This window comes from Palaemon carinicauda, chromosome 42 (assembly GCF_036898095.1).
Source record: "Palaemon carinicauda isolate YSFRI2023 chromosome 42, ASM3689809v2, whole genome shotgun sequence".
NCBI lineage: Eukaryota > Metazoa > Arthropoda > Malacostraca > Decapoda > Palaemonidae > Palaemon > Palaemon carinicauda.
In genome coordinates this window covers 14,100,763-14,121,590 of record NC_090766.1, presented here as the reverse complement: position 1 = coordinate 14,121,590, position 20,828 = coordinate 14,100,763, and the positions used below count along the sequence as shown (strand labels likewise).

The 20,828-nt window shown below is 40.8% G+C and overlaps 1 protein-coding gene across 1 annotated transcript in view; it reads right to left on the bottom strand.

Moving 5' to 3' along the window:
- LOC137632771 (sodium/glucose cotransporter 4-like) overlaps positions 1-20,828 on the bottom strand; it is a 43,998-nt gene that overhangs the window by 1,751 nt on the left and 21,419 nt on the right. Inside the window, exons 5-12 of the mRNA XM_068364855.1 lie at positions 10,049-10,250; positions 8,876-9,081; positions 6,667-6,907; positions 4,506-4,710; positions 3,838-3,952; positions 3,520-3,607; positions 1,902-2,047; positions 806-956 (exon numbers count right to left, since the gene is read on the bottom strand). Coding sequence (XP_068220956.1) covers positions 806-956; positions 1,902-2,047; positions 3,520-3,607; positions 3,838-3,952; positions 4,506-4,710; positions 6,667-6,907; positions 8,876-9,081; positions 10,049-10,250 — 1,354 coding nt within the window. The remainder of the gene's footprint in view (positions 1-805; positions 957-1,901; positions 2,048-3,519; positions 3,608-3,837; positions 3,953-4,505; positions 4,711-6,666; positions 6,908-8,875; positions 9,082-10,048; positions 10,251-20,828) is intronic.

The following is a 20,828-nucleotide window of genomic DNA, read 5'->3' as shown; positions in this document are numbered from 1 at the left end:
ATTATAACATTTTGGTCATCTGAAGACCCAATCCTTCTTAAAGGTTCTTACTTTAGGCTCTGAAACCGTGAGCGGGCTTTCCGTAGGGGTTTAGTGCTCTCAGTGCATTTCAAGCAGGACACTATGTATTACCCAAGGTCTACATATATAGACCTTGGTATTACCTAAACTTTCCTAAAGGCTCTGCAGCATCCTATCGGCTCTTAGTTGCAGTAATTTTTACTCTTCTACTATACCTCCATTTCTGCATCATTCCTTCCATCTTGCTGTCCAACCTCTCATACCTTTTACTTCATAGAGGAACTGCCAGGTTTCCCCTCCAGTTTCACATGGCCGCTGAATGGCCTTCTAGGTCCCAATGCCTGGCTCTATGTTTTAAAGGTCACTCATGAGTGACAGAGGAACATGACAATGGCTGAAAGACCGACTGTTTATGTATATGATTAGTGCCCAATCCCTCTCGTAACTGTTGCTAGGATCAGGAAGGGCCAGGCAATGGCCTATTTCCCCCCCCCCCCTTAAACCCCAATCCCTGTCTCACAAGGACGGTGAGGATGTAGACGCTACTAAAAACTATCGGACTTGAGCGTAGCTCGAACTCCCAACCAACGGAACACAAGTCGGGGATGTTTTCATTAAGTTACCACAACCCAAGCTCTAAATATGTAAACCTTGATCACAACCATTTTAAAAAAAAGAGTCCCATCCAATCATAAGCCCATTCAGTAAGTTCCATACCATTTAACTGTTTCGAACATCCCACATTTGGACCCTACTCAAAACAGAAAAAAGGAAAAATACCAACCTTGACTGATGCCGCTCTTGTTGGAGACACTCTTAGCATCGTCGAGGTGAAGTTTGTTAGTGTCTGCCTCTGGTTCCTTCTCGTTGCGCCACTCACGGATGGAAACGCGAACCTCTTGGCTGTCTTTGGTCCAGAAAGTCAGTCGGTGGAGCTGGTCAGGAGAAATAGTTATTAGTTTTTTTTAGCTTTATTTATATTGTTTTTTTTTTCGTTTTCTTTATTGAAATGTACTTCTCTTCACTTGGCTGGGATTTATTTTTACATATTGGGAGTATATAATGTATAAATTCAGTTTGTATATTAATGACGTATTTTACAGGCAAGTTATTATCAGAAGTGCTTTATTTTCTCTTGTCTTTGCTTTAAATTGCTATGCATTTGACCCATTTTTTTTCACATTGTATTCTATGCAAAGTTTATTTGTAATTTATTCATATGTGTTGCAGGTATTTTTCTATTAGAATTGTTTTTTATTTACTTTATCTTGCCCCATATTTTACTTTACTTTTCTTCCAGTAGCCGTGAGTTTTTCCTTTTGCACATTTAGGCATTTTATTAACTGTAAGGCTCATTTGAAAATAAATGATTATTCAGTGTTGCTACGTGTGAATATCTCTGCTCATGTCGGGTAATAATGACATGTTAATAGCAGGAACGAGTTATTGATTTGTTTATTATTTTGCACGGTAAATTAACCCATCAAGTTTTGCCATCTATTCTCTGTACCATGGTCTTCCACTATCTTGTGTTAGAGTTCTCTTGCTTGAGGATATACTCACGCACACTATTCTATCTGTTTCCTTGTATCCTATCCTCACTGAGCTAATTTCCCTGTTGGAGCCCCGGCGCTTATAGCATCCTGCTTTTCCATGTAGGGAAAACTATTAGCTAGTAATAATTATAACAATGAAAATCGCAGTCAATTAAGAGCCCAATCTTCTCCATCATATTCTTTCATATCCCACACAACTTCTGCTCTATCAGCCCACTTATCTCTACAGTCTATTTACTCCTTTCATGCACTGCCTCTGTCATAACTTAAATTCTCATATCTTGATAAAGTCTCTCAGGACCTTCCAACCCCCATAATACTTACGCACTTATCCGGTATCGGCTCCGTCAGCAGAGAAACAACAATTGTGACCACCATACTTATGACCAGCAAGATGCATCCAAAATGGAGGTAGTGAACATTGTCGACTAGAACGCGGATCCATTCCGGGCGTGGGTCAGGCTTGTCCTCTGAAATTAACGACATTGTGCTGGCTTATGGAGTCGTTCAAATTTAGTGGGATGTGAGAAGTTTCACTCTGAGCTATATTTAAAGTCATGCAAATTTTAAGTTTAGGGTAAAATTTCTTGACGTTAAATTCTTGCATGATACAAGTTTTGATATTTAGAAGTGTTGGGATGATGAATACATGCAAAATCTCAATTTATAGTGTTGTATGATAAATGATTTTTAATGCAAATTGTTATGTCATGATTGCTTATATAGACAATCACTTGGACTGCACGAATTTATCAGGAAATGATTAGTTGAACCAACAGAGGCTATTAGGAAACAATTTTTATTAGAAAACATTTAGTTTAACTAACTAAAGGTATTAGGAAACAATGAGTTATACTAACTAAGGCTGCAAGAAAACATTTAATAAAACTAAGAGTATTAGGAATCAGTTAGTTGAACTACCTAAGACTATTAGGAAACAATTACTTGAACTACCTAAGACTATTATGATTATTATGACTATTTAACTTTCTAAGCCTGTTAGAAAACAATTATTTCAACTGTTTAAGACTATTAGGAAACAACTATGACTCATACTAACAAACTCAACTATGACGAATGGAAAATTATTTTATTCGTTTTCCGTTCAATGTACAATAGTATAATTAGATATTTGTCCCACTATCATAAATCATTGAAGGTTAACAATTTTGTTGGGTGTAATGCATAAATAAGTATGAATAATACGATTTAATATCTTGTCAACGTATGGTTTGACTGTTTGCCTTATTGTGTATTGATGTACATTGATGTTTCCATGGTTACGTGATGGAAGCTATAACAAGTTAGTTTATCATTACAACAACACGATTTATCCATATTGACTGGATTCAAATATGAATTTACTCAATATTTCCAGTACCTGATCTTTAACCTGAACTTTTCAGTGTAATTATAAGCAAGCCCCATCACTGTACATCATGCTTTAGGCCTTATTTTGGTGTCTTTGCAGTATCCTTACTCCCCTAGCTGAAACCACTTTTCAGTCTTTTTCTTTGACTATATTCACACATTCACTTTTTCCGTCTTACTGGTAGCCCAACTTCTTCTAACCCTCAACTATATAGTGAAAATGGGAGGTTTTTGCTTATTGCAAACTGGAGGTGAAAGGTTTCCCTTTCCTGACCATCTAGATAATATCATCTCCCGAATTCCATAAATCTTAAATCCAATCTAAACAACATTTGTCCTTTTTTGTTTAGCTGGGATCATTTACAAACTTCAGCTACACATAAAACCACTCACTGCTAGAATATTAGTATTTATGAATTTCGAAATGATATAAAGCATTGAAGCTCTTGTCTTTGAGCTGGAGCCTCTCGTGGTGATAACTGCATTGCAGCAACTATACAGTGGATCTTGACTTTATTATGGATTGCAAAGTAACTGTGACAAATGCTAGACTGAATGACAAATAACTTACGACCACATGTAGGAACTGTAAATGCAAATTCAATGGCAAATCTGAAGAGGCCAATAACTAGACCGATGAGGAGACCCCAGAAGGCGCCCTGTCAAAAAAGTGAAACTTGTGAAATTGACTCTGATATGAATGTTAGACAAGCATCTGATTTTGGCATGGTAGCACAGGACCCTCAAAACAATATAGAATAAAAAGCATTCAAAACTAAGAGCATTAATATTTGAAAGATATTGTCTTGATCAGGCGGTGTTTGTATAAAATGAATATATTGTAAAAACTAAAATAGGCTTAATTGTGGCCATCAGCTACCATACTTACAGGTTCATTGGTGCGTTTCCAGAATATGGCAAGGAGATAGACAGCACAAACAGGAGGTGAAAGGAAGGACGATATGCTCTGAATGTAAACGAAGAGCTGTGAATTAGGTGAACTCCTGTAAAGGAAAAGATAGCAGGATTATAGCTGTCATATACCTAATCAAATCTGCAAAATATAATTTTGCTGAAACAGTGTACAATTTATATTATTTGAACTTTGAGGAACAGGAAGATATTAGCAGGTTAACGGATTCAAATACATAAATCTCCCAAAGTACGATGAACTTACTGAACCCAATCGACATCATTCAAGCCTTCAAGTAACGGCAAACGTGTCTTTGGCACCATCTTGAGGTATTATTTAAGGGTATTTGCAGCATTCCCTGTGCCCTTAGCTATAATAACATTCAAGTCTTCTACTTTACCTTTCTTCCATCTTCCTGTTCAACCTCTTAAATTTCATTTCTTAAGAGTAATATTGGGATTTTCCCTCAATAGCATCTCAGGGCTGAATGGCCATATTTCCCAATCCCACAAATCAGTCAAGCACTTCGATATTGGATTTTATATATAGCTCATGGCCATAACTTAGAATAACTTACTGGATAACCTAGCATATTACATGATTAAACTTACTGGATGACCAGACTATAGCATCATTAAACTTACTGGATAACTGGAATCCAAATGACGGAAATAATGACAAGGACCAGGACGAACGATCGTCCCACAATGAGGAGCTCTATTTCCGTAGCCTGCCTCCGAATGCGTGTCCAGATATCGATGGTGAAGATGGTTGAGGCCGAGTTAAAGACGGAGGTCAGGGATGACATCAGGGCAGCCATCATCACGGCCAACATCATTCCTGAGAGACCTAATTAAAAGGAAATAGAGATTAGTATTTGTTTGTTTTGCTTGTAAGCTATAGGGCCAGGTGCTTGGCCCAAAAAGCAATTGGGGGGTAAATCCTAGAGTTGGGCTGTGAAAATGGTTAGATAATAATATATAAGGAGGCAGAAATGGAGATGTAGTTGAAGGTTCAGAACTGTGTGCAGACAGGGGCCCTATCTTCAGAAGTGTGTGCAGATAGGTCCCGAATGAATGCTGTAAAAGCTATTAAGCAATGCTTCCAATGGTGTTTTGATTGTACTACTGACCAATAGGTGGGGGAGAGGGTGAACTGATTTTATTACACTTTGCTTGTGTCACTGTGTTAATTGTGTGATTAGTTTCTTTGAAACTGACAGAAAATAATGAAAAACTGAACCTTCATCTCATGAATGTAATGTCAAAGAGGTTTTCATGAATGGACATGCATTCATTATTGTTGTTATTACTGTTATTATTGTTTGTTTAAAGATACCATAAGTCACAATTCTAAATTCTCATTAGGGTTACCAAAAAGACACTTTTCCTGCAAGATTAAAACCGAAATAAAACATTGTTAAAGAAGGTGGACAGTTTAGTAAAAGAAAGTTACCATAAAGGGAAAACTGAAAGGGAAAGACAGCAAGATATGTTACGAGAGCTGAAGGAACACCACAAAAGTAACAGTAACAAGAGACCAAGTTAGGGTCCTATCAAAGTTTATTAGGGAAACTATTGAAACAATTTTTTTGAATTTAGGGACAGAATTCCCACCTAAGTGCATTCAGCCATTTAGAACAGGTAATACGATTGTGACCTCTGTAGAGAAGGCCTATAGCTATTTGGAACCCTGTCTAGCGATTATCATGGTGATGTTTAAGAAAAAAAGATATGTAAAACTCTGGTTGGCATAAACTGATATTGCCAAAAGGTAGTGCCAGGTTTGACCCGATTAATTGACCTTCATTTTATAAACAGAAAACTTCTGAGAAAATGAATTGATGTTCACGTGTTTCCCTAAAGCAGTGAAAAAAATTGTCATAATTTACAAATGTTGAAAGTTTAGAATTTTCTAAATTAATTCAAAAGCAGTTAGAATTAATCAATAAGCGATGACCACCAGAATACCAAGGGAAACATCTGAATTTTGTCGGGAGATAAAACAAGTTTCTAACTCACTTAATGGAGAAAAGTAATTTGAATCTTGCTACACTTACTTGTCAAAGAGTAGGTTTAAATTCAGTATTTATCTTGTCAATTCAGTGAATTAAGAGATTCTGAATTAATTTCATATGAAAAGTGACATAAATTTTATAACTTTTTGGTATCAAAGAATGTCTTTTCAACTTGTTTGTCTTTGGTCATTAATGAATATCTTAGAATTAACTTAGCCATTGAGCTATGAAAGAATTAAGTCTGTGATTCATTCACTGTTATTCACGCCACCTTAAATTCTTGTGATCATTGTTTTTTCTAAAAGAGAATTTGAGCTCCTGTAGGACTTTGATACATAAAGATTTGTTTTACGAATTCTGAATCTATTTACAGATATGTTACCGAAGTTGCCTTAGCAAATGAGATAATTTTGGCAATCAGTTCTTATAAAGGGTTGAAGCTATCAGAGCCCCTCAAACGGTGGCCTGTAAGGAATTCCTTGAGGGTGTTTGCAGCATATCTTTAGGCCCTAGTTGCTCTTACTCTTGCCTTCTACTATAGCTCCATTCACACTTCTTTTGCTGCCCAACCTCTTGCCTTTAATTTTATACTACATCTGGAGAGGTTTCCCTCAGTTGCTTGTATGCCCTGAATAATCTTCCAGGTCTCAGTGCCAGACCTTCTGGCTTAAATTCATGAATCAAATCCAATCACTTTAGGCAATCAAAGAAAGGGTTATTTAGTAATGTATATCATGGAAACAACTCTACCCTTCAGCAAAGAAAGAATAAGGCTAGGCTGCACTCACCATTGGGCAAATCTAGAACCAGCAGGATGTAGGCGATATTGGTGCAGCCTGTTTCAGCACCGCAGTACTTCACACACTCATCAGGATCTACGCAGGCAACCTTGTTGGGGTATAAGATCCGGGATGCCATTCCTGGGAAAACTAGGAGGAAGAGGGGTAGGAATTTGATGGCACCAGCCAGTAAGCAGCCGGCTTTGGCGTGAAGCATGTTCTTGCTGGAGAGGGCCCTCTGTACAATCACCTGGGAGATAAAGTGGCCGTCAAGGAGGGTTATGGACAAGTGTGATTTCTTTCAACTTTTAACAAAATAATTTTCTAGTGATTTCTTCATCATTTATATTTTACTTCCTTTGAAAAAAAATTAAATGTGAATAATTCCATACTTTTAGAAATATTGATAGGTGCTGAAGGCTATTTATCATGAATTTTAGGGCTAAATTTTTCAAGAACCTCAAAAATAGTATTGTCTTTATTAACCAATGTATTTACAGTCGGTTCTTACTTATTGGTGATTAACACTACTCAAATATCATTAGATTTCTACCTACTGAAAAAATAAGCCATTTGGAAGTCATTGAAAAAAATTACACTAAGCAATTCACATGCTCAAGGAATTAAGATAGATACTACAGTAGATAGACACTTACAAGCCAACCCAACATAATAAGAGATGGCAAAAGCATATCAAACTACTGTGCAATGTTCATTTATCAAAGGTATATGTATACATTATAGTGTTCATGTGTTGAAATTTGTATGTCTATATACTCAGATGCAGAATGTGTACACCCTGGTGCATGTTAGATACCTGATCTGTGCACCAATACCATATGGACCCGATGGAGAGACCAAAGATCACTCCTGGCCAGGGAAGGTCTGACCCAGCGACTGGCCGCAACAAATTAAGAGCGTACGGAGGCGGGTAGTTATCCGGACACGTGCCGTTGTTCTGGTCGTGGGTCATGACGGAGGGCACGGCATCGAAGTAGTCGGTTACCAGCTTGTTATAGCCACCGACTGCGCTGATAGCTGGCGTGGGCGAAAAGAAGGCAGATTGGAAGAGTAATTCGTTGGTCTTGTGATCCAGCGCTGGATATTTATTTGTGATCGTGTTAGTGAATTGTTGATGGTAGAGTTGTGTAATTGATGGGTGATGCTGAAGCAGCAACCAAGGATAATGAACAATTGTTGTCGATTTAGTTTGTGATTATGAAGCAATAGCGAATGTTAATGGACAATTCTGTTCATTAACTTGGATGCTGAAGCAATAATGAAGGGTAATAAACAATTTCCTACAGACAGATAGGTCAAATGACCTCGGGCAGATATTCCAAAACACATAAGCAGGCAAATAGGCTTTGATAAACAAGAACATGATAAACATATTGCTATTAAGACATGTGTGGACACAATTCACAGGGTAGAAAGCAAGCTAGAGAGATTATCTACCAAAAGCGATCAACGATCAAATGGGCTACTTTATAGTGTAGCTAGCAAGCATATACCGAATTGGTAAATCATCCCAAAGTGTAACTGAAAAGGAAATTTTTTTTTTTTATTTAAAAAATTTATATTTCCATTGTTAAAGTAGCTAATATTTGTCCTTCAAGAGACGCATATTACGAGGTTACTGTTGTAGATAAAACTGAAATTTCGGTAACGATGTTCATAACTTGTAGGGATGAGAGTGACATTATGGTTTTTCTTTCATTCATTTACTTTTGTGTGGAGACCATAAATAAAACCTATTGGTACAAGAAATAGCAAACTGAACCAAACAACGATTTGGCCAAGGAAGTCGACTTAGTCTTATTGTTAGCATTATTATTATTAATACTATCATCATCACGTTGGTCATTCATGTTTATACTATTTTTCAGTCAACCAGATAAGTTGGAATGGGTTTGTTAGGAAATAATTCGTTTAATTTTAAATCAATTTCTTCAAACAAAAAAAAAAGATAGCGAGTAAATGTCGTAAATACTGACCAAATTCCTCTTAACCCATCTGACAAGTATAGTAACCCTTAAAATGTAATATGTAACATAAATACAATGGAATATATAATATAAATGCAAATTGCTAAGGAGAAATCATCCCAAAAATAGAAGAGAAGAAGAAAGAACCACAAGACCCCAAATAAACTAGAACTACTCCCATCTACGCTATCATTTCACACTTCCATTAAAGTAATCCCGCCTTAATTCACCTGATCGGTACACCAATACCATATGCCCGAGACGGTCACACCGAAGACCATGCCCGTCCACGGAAGGTCAGACTCCCCAGGGATGAGAGACCGGAAGAAGTGCATGGCGTAATCGGGTGGATTCCCGCAGTCCTTAACTGTCACATTTGGCTTCGCGTCGAAGTAGTCTACGACCAGGCTGTCGTAACCACCCACCTCGGTAAAGGCTGGTGTAGACCAGGAGGCGTTAGTATTGTTAGGGAGACTGTACAGTATTATTATTATTATTATTATTATTATTATTATTAGCTAAGCTTTAACCTAGTTGGAAAAGTAGGATGCTATAACGGGAAAAAATAGCTCAGTGAGGAAAGGAAATAAATAAACTATGTGAAGTAATGAACAGTTAAAATAAAAAATTTTAAGAACAATAACAACATTAAAATAGATCTTTTATAAAGAAATGATAAAGACGGACTTGTGTCAGTCTTGTTCAACTTGAAAACATTCGCTGCAAGTTTGAATTCTGAAGTTCTATCGATACAGCTACCTGACCAGGAAGATCATATGTATTTTACACCAGCAAAAATATATATATTTACACACTACAGTGGTATGGGTTCGAATCCCACCACAAGGATAAACATCTTGGCACCTTCTGGACATTAATCCGATAATCAAAATTGTAATACGTTTACATGCGGTACATTATTATAATGGTTGAAGCAACAAAGTTATTTCGATATTATTTTTAGTTAATAGATTTTATAGCAAATGTTTACTGTTAATAAAGCAGTTGTTTATATCTGCAAATAAACCGTTGTAAGGAAGCCCTTTTTTGTTCATGAATGTGAAGCAAATTTTGAATACACACACACACACACACACACACACATATATATATATATATATATATATATATATATATATATATATATATATATATCTTACTGAATTACTATTTGAGAATAACAGTAACGCAGAACCATATTTGTCGTCATATATATATATATATATATATATATATATATATATATATATATATATATATATATGATATAAATTGAAATACGAAGTCTTAGGACAATGTTAATAACTTGAAATGGCGTTCAACATTTAACCATACCACGAAATAAATCCATCTGGTCGGTTTACATTCTCAGTTACTACTTCTCTCACGCCTCCAATACTCACAAGATCCCATCACAATAAAGGCCCCGATGAGCATCAAGATGGTCTGCACGAAGTCTGTCCAGATGACCGCCGTGAGACCGCCGGCGATGGTGAAGAGAGCAGCGATGGCCAGTAGGATGAGAATGCTCACGTAGAGCCACTCTGGGTCGTCTTGGACGTTCAGCGATGTGGTGATGAACAGGGCTCCGGCGTATAGGTCAGCCTGCAATAGAGGGACAGTATTATTTCTGGGTCGACCTGTGACGGCCGGTGAAAAGAGTCCTTCTTTACACTTTTCTGATATAAATCTTCCAAATATACCAGAGAAAGATAAAAGCATGGAATGCAGAGGTTACTACCCTGTTGTTGTTGTTAGCTAAGCTACAACCATAATTGGAAAAGCAGGGTGATATAAGCCCAAGGGCTCACACATTGAAAGATAGCCCAGTGAGGAAAGGAAACGAAGAAATAAATAAACTACAATAGAAGTCATGAACAATTGAAATAAATCTTTTCAAGAACAATAACAACTTTTAAATAGATATTTTATATATAAACTATAAAAAAAAATAGATAGAATAGCTTTTCCGAGTGTACCCTCAAACAAGAGAGCCCTACCCAAAACATTGTACTTGGATCTATCATTTTATGATTTTTGTTTTTGTTTTGGGGCGAGTTCAGTGTCTAATACTGATATCTGAGTAGAGTAGCCTATTCGTTGTAAACCATAGTCGTTGAGAGAGAGAGAGAGAGAGAGAGAGAGAGAGAGAGAGAGAGAGAGAGAGAGAGAGAGAGAGAGAGAGAGAGAGAGAGAGAGAGAGAGCCCACAGTTGTCTCTGCCACGCTGAAATTTCATATACACGATTGGAGATCCAAATAGATAAATAGATATAATTAAGTATTATGCACTATGAGTGCAACCGTATCTGCATCTTTTGAAAAAAATTCAATTAGATTTTTATTATAACAGGAAAATATTGGAACCTGTGTTACTTGAAAATATTACGTTTTAAACATCACAGCGCAGAACAAACTTCAGCATTATTGGCCTATTTTTTTTTTTTACAGAGACATAACTAAAACTCAAAATAATGTAATGAAGAAAATTATATATTTTTGTCCTAATGTTGTAATGAAAGGTAGAAAGATCCTGTTTGAGAAAAATACATAGTTCCAGTAATAAAGAACATTTATTACATTCTCATTGAACGTTTACCAGAAAAATTTACACGCGTGTATCACTTATCAATGAGGTTATTAGCGAAATGAAAATTTCATAACGAATTTGATAATTTTTATCAACTAGTCGAATATATGCACGAAATGTGTGATATAAAAGAAAATAATCCATGCCAATATTTGTCTCAGTTAACTTTGGTAAAGATGTTCTACCACCATAATTCGTAAGTCAGACTCAGAAGTCGAGACTCTCGAGAGTCAAAACGTTTGTTGACAGTATTTTGTTACGTTGTGATTGTGATTTTTTTTTCTTTTCCCTGCCAAGATCTTTCTGTGTCCACTTCTGCTTGGAAATTATATTTTAAGGTAGGAATTGATCGTTATTGTGTGTTACAGTATTACATTGACCTAATCTAACTGCTCCAGTGTTTGAAAATGTAGCCAAATGAAAAGGTTGGATGATAGGCCTATGGTAGAGTCTTGACGTAAAAGGTAATATATTCATTTTTATTTTAAATCTTATTTTTTCTTTATTTTGAATATTTTTTTATTTAGGATAAGAGCATGTGGCATCCTATTTGTTCTCATAGAGTAGATGTATAGGCATTTGAAGGAAAATAGCGTATTTGTAACGAAATGACCTTAAAATCTACATTGACAAAACAAGTGTTAAAGGGACTAAATGTAGCTTAAGTTTTTATAGTATTTTAGAAACTGGTTGGACATTTGTTTTTATATCCCTTTTTGGGGGTATACGTTACACGAAAATAATATTAACTCCTCAGTAATATAAACGGTTACATAGATATTCACTGAATTCTGTTGCTAGCCTTAACCAACAAGTTCAGAATTCCTTCCTGTAACGTGTATGGCGTTACGAGATAGAGTTTTTAGTTAAGGCGACATGACTCACCTTCAGATTACTGCCAATAATCTGATTAAGGTAATTTTAATCTTATCTGAAATAAGTAGCTGGTTTTACTAGGTGATACGACGGCCCCTGGATTAGGTAAGGACATAGCCTCCTAAGTAAGGTTAGGTAAGAGCATAGCCTCTTGATTAAGGTTAGGCAAGGACATAGCCTCCTAAGTAAGGCTAGGTAAGGACATAGCCTCCTAAATGAGGTTAGGTATGGACATAGCCTCTTAATTAAGGTTAGGTAAGGACATAGCCTCCTAAATGAGGTTAGGTATGGACATAGCCTCTTAATTAAGGTTAGGTAAGGACATAGATTCCTAAGGTAGGTTAGGTAAGGATATAGCCTCCTAAGTAAGTTTAGGTAAGGACATAGCCTCCTAAATGAGGTTAGATAAGGACATAGCCTCTTAATTAAGGTTAGGTAAGGACATAGCCTCTTAATTAAGGTTAGGTAAGGACATAGCCTCTTAATTAAGGTTAGGTAAGGACATAGCCGGTGCCGTTATAGTATGTGGCCTACCTTTTTGGATCTGTTATAGTATGTGGCCTACCCGGTTTGAATGTGTCCTACCTAAGCCGGTTTGAATGTGTCCTACCTTAGAGAAGCCAACTTAAAAAACCCACCTAACCTATGCTAAAAGCCGTGTCCTTACCTACGAGTACGACGGGAGAAGCTAACTTAAAAAACCCACCTGACCTATGCTAAAAGCCGTGTCCTTACCCGGGGGGGCTGCGCCCCCCCCCCCCCCCCCCCGGACCCCCCCCCCGGACACCCCCCCCCCTTACACAACATTAACATTAACTACATAGTTAAATACTGAAATCCATGTGTACTTACATGATCAATATTCGTAATAACAGTATGTAGGCCACATACTATATCAGAGACAAAATTCCGTAGGCCACACTCGAAAGGTAGGCCACATACTATAACGGCACCATATAGCCTCCTAAATGAGGTTAGGTAAGGACATAGCCTCTTAATTAAGGTTAGGTAAGGACATAGCCTCCTAAATGAGGTTAGGTAAGGACATAGCCTCTTAATTAAGGTTAGGTAAGGACATAGCCTCCTAAATGAGGTTAGGTAAGGACATAGCCTCCTAAGTAAGGCTAGGTAAGGACATAGCTTCCTAAGTAAGGCTAGGTAAGGACATAGCTTCCTAAGTAAGGCTAGGTAAGGACATAGCTTCCTAAGTAAGGCTAGGTAAGGACATAGCCTCCTAAGTAAGGCTAGGTAAGGACATAGTCTCCTAAGTAAGGTTAGGTAAGGACATAGCCTCCTAAGTAAGGTTAGGTAAGGACATAGCCTCCTAAGTAAGGTTAGGTAAGGACATAGCCTCTTAATTAAGGTTAGGTAAGGACATAGCCTCCTAAATGAGGTCAGGTAAGGACATAGCCTCTTAATTAAGGTTAGGTAAGGACATAGCCTCCCAAGTAAGGACATGGGCTCCTAAGTAAGGCTAGGTAAGGACATAGCCTCCTAAGTAAGGTTAGGTAAGGACATAGCCTCCTAATTAAGGTTAGGTAAGAATATAGCCTCCTAAGTAAGGCTAGGTAAGGACATGGGCTCCTAAGTAAGGCTAGGTAAGGACATACCCTCCTAAGTAAGGTTAGGTAAGGACATAGCCTCCTAATTAAGGTTAGGTAAGGACAGCCTCCTAAGTAAGGTTAGGTATGGACATGGCCTCCTAATTAAGGTTCGGTATGGACATGGCCTCCTAAGTAAGGTTAGGTAAGGATATAGCCTCATAAATAAGGTTAGTTACGGACACAGCCTCCTAATTAAGGTTATGTAAGGACCTAGCCTGCTAAGTAAGGTTATGTAAGGACATAGCCTCCTATGTAAGGTTAGGTAAGGACATAGTCTCCTAAGTAAGGTTAGGTAAGGACACAGTCTCCTAAGTAAGGTAAGGTAATGACATAGCCTCCTATGTAAGGTTAGTTAAGGACATAGCCTCCTATGTAAGGTTAGTTAAGGACATAGCCTCCTATATATGGTTAGGAAAGGGCATAGCCTCCTACGTAAGGTTAGGTAAGGATATAGCCTCCTAAGTAAGGTTAGGTAAGGACATACCTAGCTAGGTAAGGTTAGGTAATGATATAGCCTCCTAATTAGGGGGGATAGGTACCATCCAATTGTCACTCGTTTGAGTATTTCCTCACCCAAGGAACTGTTTCCCAACTATGTCCCACATTATTGTTTATCTAGGAAGATGGCCTATGTCCTTAAGTCCCAGAATCGTTTGAACAGACACAAAATCAGGGAAAATATATATTATCGTCAGCTCCTGTGTATCCTGCAGCATACCCCAAATAAATGTTTGTCCTGGTAGATTTATGCATTCAGGAATTATCTTCTTTTTTTTTCTTTTTTTTTTTTTTTTTTACTTTGAATACTTACCGTATGTTCTTTGATAATATGAATGCAGTTCCATATACGCCCTTGAATAATGTAAACCGATAGGTATTTGGAAAAGAATATAGACCTATGAGTTTGCATTTATTTAGAAAGATAATGCCTGACGAATATTGTTAATCAAAGTTATTTCAGATGGTTTTCAGAGCTGAAACAATTATCCTTCCTCAAGTTTCTGGTTTTCATAGGATGAGGATTATTGAGTAGCCTATTATTTGACATTTTAGGAATACTCTTGTATAAAGGCTATAACCAAATGCTGTTTATAAAGAATGTAACCCTTGAAGTATATAAGTGAGAAATATGACAATCTGCATGTGTAAGATGGTATAGAATACAATATTTAAAAATTGTTTGATAGACTCATTTTGTATGGTTATAAGAGCTGAATGTTTTTTTATTATTAGTTTGTTCCTATACGAATACAAACCATCTGCCTTTAAAAAGAGTATGATTTCGAGGTTGTAATAGTCACTGATGTGTGGAGGGAAAGCCACAGCCACCTCCTCACTCACCTATGATTATTGCTGCAAGTAATACAGACATTTTGACATTTAATTTTTTGCTTTCTCTCTTAGGAGAAAATGGATGAATGGTCAGATTAATTTTAGACAAGATTTGAAGTTTCCTGTGCAACTCTGGCATTATCCACATCATTCCTTGTTTTTATTGACGGCATGACTGTTGATGACATTTGACATTAATATGAACTTGAGGAATTTGGCATTCCATGGACATTGCTATTGCTCCTTCAGTGAAAGGAAGTTTTACTGTCCATACAGTTTCTTCCTAACTTCCAGGGGGCCTCTAAAGGGCATGATAACCTATTAGCATTGTCTGTTGCTTTGAAGAATCCCCTGTGGGACTATTGTCATTGTCTTCCATGACCTTGGTGATGGCAAACTTCTGGTTACTCCTCTTATGCCTCATCTTCATTAGAATCTTCAATTACAGGTTCTAGAAGAAGAACAAGTAGAAAATGTCATTAAAGCAGTCCGGGAATTTTGATTGATAGGAGTCATGTACTTGTAGACTCAGGCTGATCTCTACCCACTTGTGCAAGGGAGAGACTGTGTAGTGCCAAGAACCAACCCAGCCCGGGGAGGTGTCTCAGTACACTGTACAGGTGCTTACATTTCTGATACCAGTTCTCGGTCTCATACCAAACCAAGTATGCACACTGTCGATTGGGATGAAAGGCGTCATCCTTTTTCTTCTATCCTGGATGATTGACTGATCTCTCTCTTATGAGAGAGAGAGAGAGAGAGAGAGAGAGAGAGAGAGAGAGAGAGAGAGAGAGAGAGAGAGAGAGAGAGAGAGAGAGAGAGAAGGGCAGTATCAGCCAAAACTATTCCACACCATCAAGAAGTATGGGCACATGGTACAGGTTCTTATGCTCATGCTACCTTTGCTCGGTCTCATAATCAAACTGAATGCCCTTGGCTAAGCCTGTTAGTGCTGTTACTTCTGCCAGGAAGATAATGAAGTAATTAAAGTCCAGGAAAGACTAGTTAGTTGGAGCATCACTAGAATCTGACTGATCTCTACCCGCAAATGAGAACATACACATCGGGAAAGATGTCATATTTTGTGTTACAGCGCTCACATGTCTTTTATCAGTGCTCGACCCCATACTGGACCAAGCACACGCACCGTGGGTTGGAATGAAGATTGCCACCCTCTTCCCCTTTCTCCTTCTGGAGGATCAAAGTACACCTCAGGGTCTCTCCTTAAGAATACTTCAGTTACAAAGAGAGAGAAGGTCATTCGTAGTGGAAGAGAAACTCCTATCGGTGTCCTTGCTTGGATGAGGGGTGAGAACGTGAATAAAATCCTTGATCCCATTGTGATCCTTCTCTTCTCGACCCGGCTGTCCTTTCACAATTTGTTACTGTCGGATTGCTCACCACATGCTCTGTCACCGTGTGACCTGGCACATAATGCTTGTTCATTGCATGATTGTGACTTGAGTCACTGGGGATGTTCCTAATAGGTCATGAGTGCGAGTACCAGATCACCTGACACTTATTCAATTCCAGCACTCCTAGTCTATGCGCCGAGATCTTCCCACATTCTGAAATCTTCCCATGTGCCGAAACCTGCCAACGCATTTGTGCTGTAGGGAATAGGAACAGGTGACTTCCCAGTGCTCATACAATCAACGAGATATCCTTATTATGTACTCTTGTACATCGGCAAAGCTCTTCTTGTTCTCCCTTCAAGGTAAAGTATGCAGTAGTTAGTCAACCACTGAGGGCACGAGAGCTAGAGACAGTTCTGTCTCTGTAGGCGAGTCTGATAGCCTATTGGTCAGTCTTTGAACCTCTGAAGGGTATCATCCCGGTTCTGTGCTCGGTCCGGCTTGTGGATAATATTTGGGTTAAGGAGCTGTCTACTGAGGTATGTGCTGAGACCCCTCCCCCCATTTCGTGAGGGAGAATGAGGTGCCTGCAAAAGCAGTTGATCCCAAGACTGAAGCCTCCTTCATCAACGTCCTTGCACTCATTTCCGATTCCAAAGCCCTCGGTTAGGCCTACTGTGACGCCTGTAAAAGGGGGATTACGTCCATTGATCAGCACTTTGGTATTCCTCAGAGGTCTAAACCCGCTTACGAGTTGCCACAGTCGGAGTTTGCTCAAGGAGCTTTAGATATGGTTAGTTCCAGGATCTCCGGTTAAGTGATTTCTCTTTGCTCCAGCCGATTGAATACTATCCTATATCCCCCATTCCCTCGACAACGAAGATTCTATGTGGCAGAAGGTGCAAACCCGTGTACTCTACCCCTTGATTCTATGTGTCAGAAGGTAAAAACCTGTGTCCTCTACCCATTGATGCTGCAGTAGCTGCACTTTTATAGTTAGGAAAAATACAATTGTTCCGTAACCGAAATACAAACCACGCTATTTACAAAGGGTTATTACTTTTAGCGTAGCTGAAATGGCGAGCCATTAGAATTTAACGAGGGTGTATTACCCCCCGCGCTAGTTAGCGGGGGGGGGGGGGGTAGGGGAGTGGTAGCTAGCTACCCCTCCTCCCCCTCACACACACGTGAATACTCACTTTCACTTTTGGCTCGGACTGTGACAGACGTCTCTGTCTTGGTCCTCGCTTGGCAGCCATTGTCTGTTTTGTCTTTACTTAATCGCTTACTTTTCTTTTACTCAATATATATGTAAACATGTTTTCATGTTTGTATATATATTTGAGTATAGAAATAAGTAAGTTTCCTTTTCAGATGTGTGTGTGTAGTGTACGATATCTACGTGGAGGCCTCGGCAGTTAGGCCACCACGGCGTATTTTATGGGTGGCGATCGAGTTTGACTTATGTCTTTCTCTCTCTCTCTCTCTCTCTCTTGAGGTCGTTCACCCTTTTACTACGTGTTACTACGCCCTTGTAGCCTAGCTTCCTTTCCGTGTGGAGGGTTGCTACGCGTACGTTTGTATCAATTAGTTATGAATCTAATTGTAGTTGTTTTTTTTCAGCTTGTAGAACGATTCCTTTCGGGGTTTTCGTTCTTTCTTTAGTGTTCATTCATTTTTTAATTACATAATTACATAGTTACATAATTATAATTGTTATAATTCTGTTTTGGTTACAGCTCTCCTTCCGCGAGTGTAAGTGGTTGTGAGGGCACGTGCCTGTTGTGTAATTCTTGTTCCTTTCCCTCGGGATTCCTCTTCGGAGCCTTCCCGGGGGAATGAATGTGTACTAATATTATTTGTTTTATTTTTTTACAGTTACCGATCTAGTTCGTTTCTGTAATATAGCAACGGTGTGAGCTGTCTGGTTGAGTCCTGGGGATTCGGCTGTTGCTGCCTCCCCCCTTGTATTTTCGTCAGGGGCGTGTCTCCTTCTACTGGTAGTACTCCCGTGTCGACGGACAGCTCTCCAGTTCATTTTAGAACAGTCAGGAGGCTTGCCTCCTTGGGCGGATAACTTTCCTTCCGGGGGAAGTTTTTTCTGTCCAGGCTTGAGTTTTTCCCCTTTTGGGGGGTTCTTCTCTTGCCTTTTTTTCGTGCGACTATGCTCTTGGTGCTGAGCGGTCGCACCTGCAGTTTCGCTCAAAGGGGCTGGGCAACTGCAGGAGCTCCTCTTCGGAGGATTGCTCCTTTTAGGTCACTGGCTGACCAGTCTCTTCCTCGAAGTGTTTCTCTTTCGTTCGCGAGAGAGTACACTCATAGAGACTCCTCTTCGGAGGTTTCTTCTGTTGCTGTTGGCCTCCCTCGCCGTAAGGCCCTCCGTCCGCCTCGTCGTAAGGGCCTCTCATCTCCCTATAAGGGTGCTTGAGGCGCCCTTTTGGATCTCCGTTTGCAGCCTACACTCCTTTTTTCTCGATCTTCCGCCTTGGTGCAGATGGACAGCAGTCTGATCTCGTCTTCCGACGGGCAACGGTCTTCCCGACGGACAACGGTCTGCCCGACGGACAGCGGTCTTCCGACGGACATCAGTCTCCCGGCGGACAACGATTCCTTCGGGGCAAAGGGTTGCCCCCACGGGGGTTCTTCCCTTGCGTGTCAGGGTTTCCCTGCGCGCCCTTCTGCTCATCAGCGCTCTCCTGTTCGTCAGCGGTTTCAAGATGATCTTCCCTGCGGTTCCTGTTACGTGCCCTGTGCGCCCACGTTCGCCCTCGCGATCTAGAACTTCGGTTCAGGTCGGGGTCAAGGACTTCTTCTTTGCGCAGGCTTCCACGCGTAGCCTTCTGCTCGTCAGCGATCATCAGCTCGCCAGCGATCATCAGCTCGTCAGCGATCATCAGCTCGCCAGCGATCTCCGGATCACCCACGTGTGTTACAGCTGGCACGCCAACGTTCTCCAACACTTCTGAAGGAACATGGTTCGCCAGCTACTAGCTCACCTGCGCATGCTGATCGCCATCGCGCGACCCTCGACTGCGGATGCTGATCACCATCGCGCGACCCTCAACTGCGGATGCTGATCGCCATCGCGCGACCCTCAACTGCGGATGCTGATCGCCATCGCGCGACCCTCAACTGCGGATGCTGATCGCCATCGCGCGACCCTCAACTGCAGATGCTGATTACGCATGCTGCTCCTCATCGCACAACCCTGAACGATCGCCCTCCTGCGGATGCTGATCACCATCGCACCCTTTCACGCGATCATTCACCTGCGCATGCTGCTCGCCATCGCACAACCCTGCACGATTGCCCGCTTACGCATGCTGCTCCTCATCGCACAACCCTGAACGATCGCCCTCCTGCGGATGCTGATCACCATCGCACCCTTTCACGCGATCATTCACCTGCGCATGCTGCTCGCCATCGCACAACCCTGCACGATTGCCCGCTTACGCATGCTGCTCCTCATCGCACAACCCTGAACGATCGCCCTCCTGCGGATGCTGATCACCATCGCACCTTTTCACGCGATCATTCACCTGCGCATGCTGCTCGCCATCGCTTACCATCACGCGGTCATTATCGCCAGCGATCTTCTTCACCTACGCGGCAGCACAATCCCTCGCCGTCACGCCATCGCTTGCGTTCGTCGCCTCGGACACGTGTTCATTTACCTGCCCACTCGCCTGCGCGATCGCTCGCCTGCGCGCCCGCGCGATCGCTCGCCCGCGCGATCGCTCGCCCGCTCGCCCGCGCGACCGCTCGCCTGCGCGCCCGCGCAACCATTCGCCTTTGCGCAACCGTTCGCCCTCGCGCGACCATAGTTCGCGGCGAATTCCACAGCCGGTGGTAGCAGCAGGGACGCGTGCTCTTAGACGGCACTCGGGATCACCTCCATCCAAGCACAGGTTGGTAGTGCAGGACGAAGACAGGTCAGTACAGCATTCTTCCCCACCTTCTTTTCAGGCAGGTACCGTCGGGTCCACTCCAAAGGATCGCCCGATCCCTTTCACCTTAGCGAGGATTTCGGACTCTGTGTCCTTGGAGCAGCAGACATGGTTTGGTCCGCTGGCAGGGGCGTTAATGACGGTTATGAAACCAGTACTCGCCGGCCAGGGTAACAAACCAGCGGCTGTCTCTCCTACGCTGAAGAGAAAGAGAGGAGTGGACTTCGTGGTGACTTCCCCCAGGGCGAAGTTGGTTCCCAAGAGGTCGGTCTCGAGGGTCCCCTCTCCTGTACGAGTACTCTCTCCTTCTCCTGCCTTGGAAGGATTTTTGGCGGGGGGGCTTTCCGTTCAAGATTTCTCCATCGGACAAGGGGTGACTGCTTACCTCTTCCTCTGGGAGCTTACCAGGTTCTTTCCCTCCTCGGTTACGGCCCGAGGTTTGGTTCAAGGAAGCTACAGGAAGATCAAGGGTACTTTCCT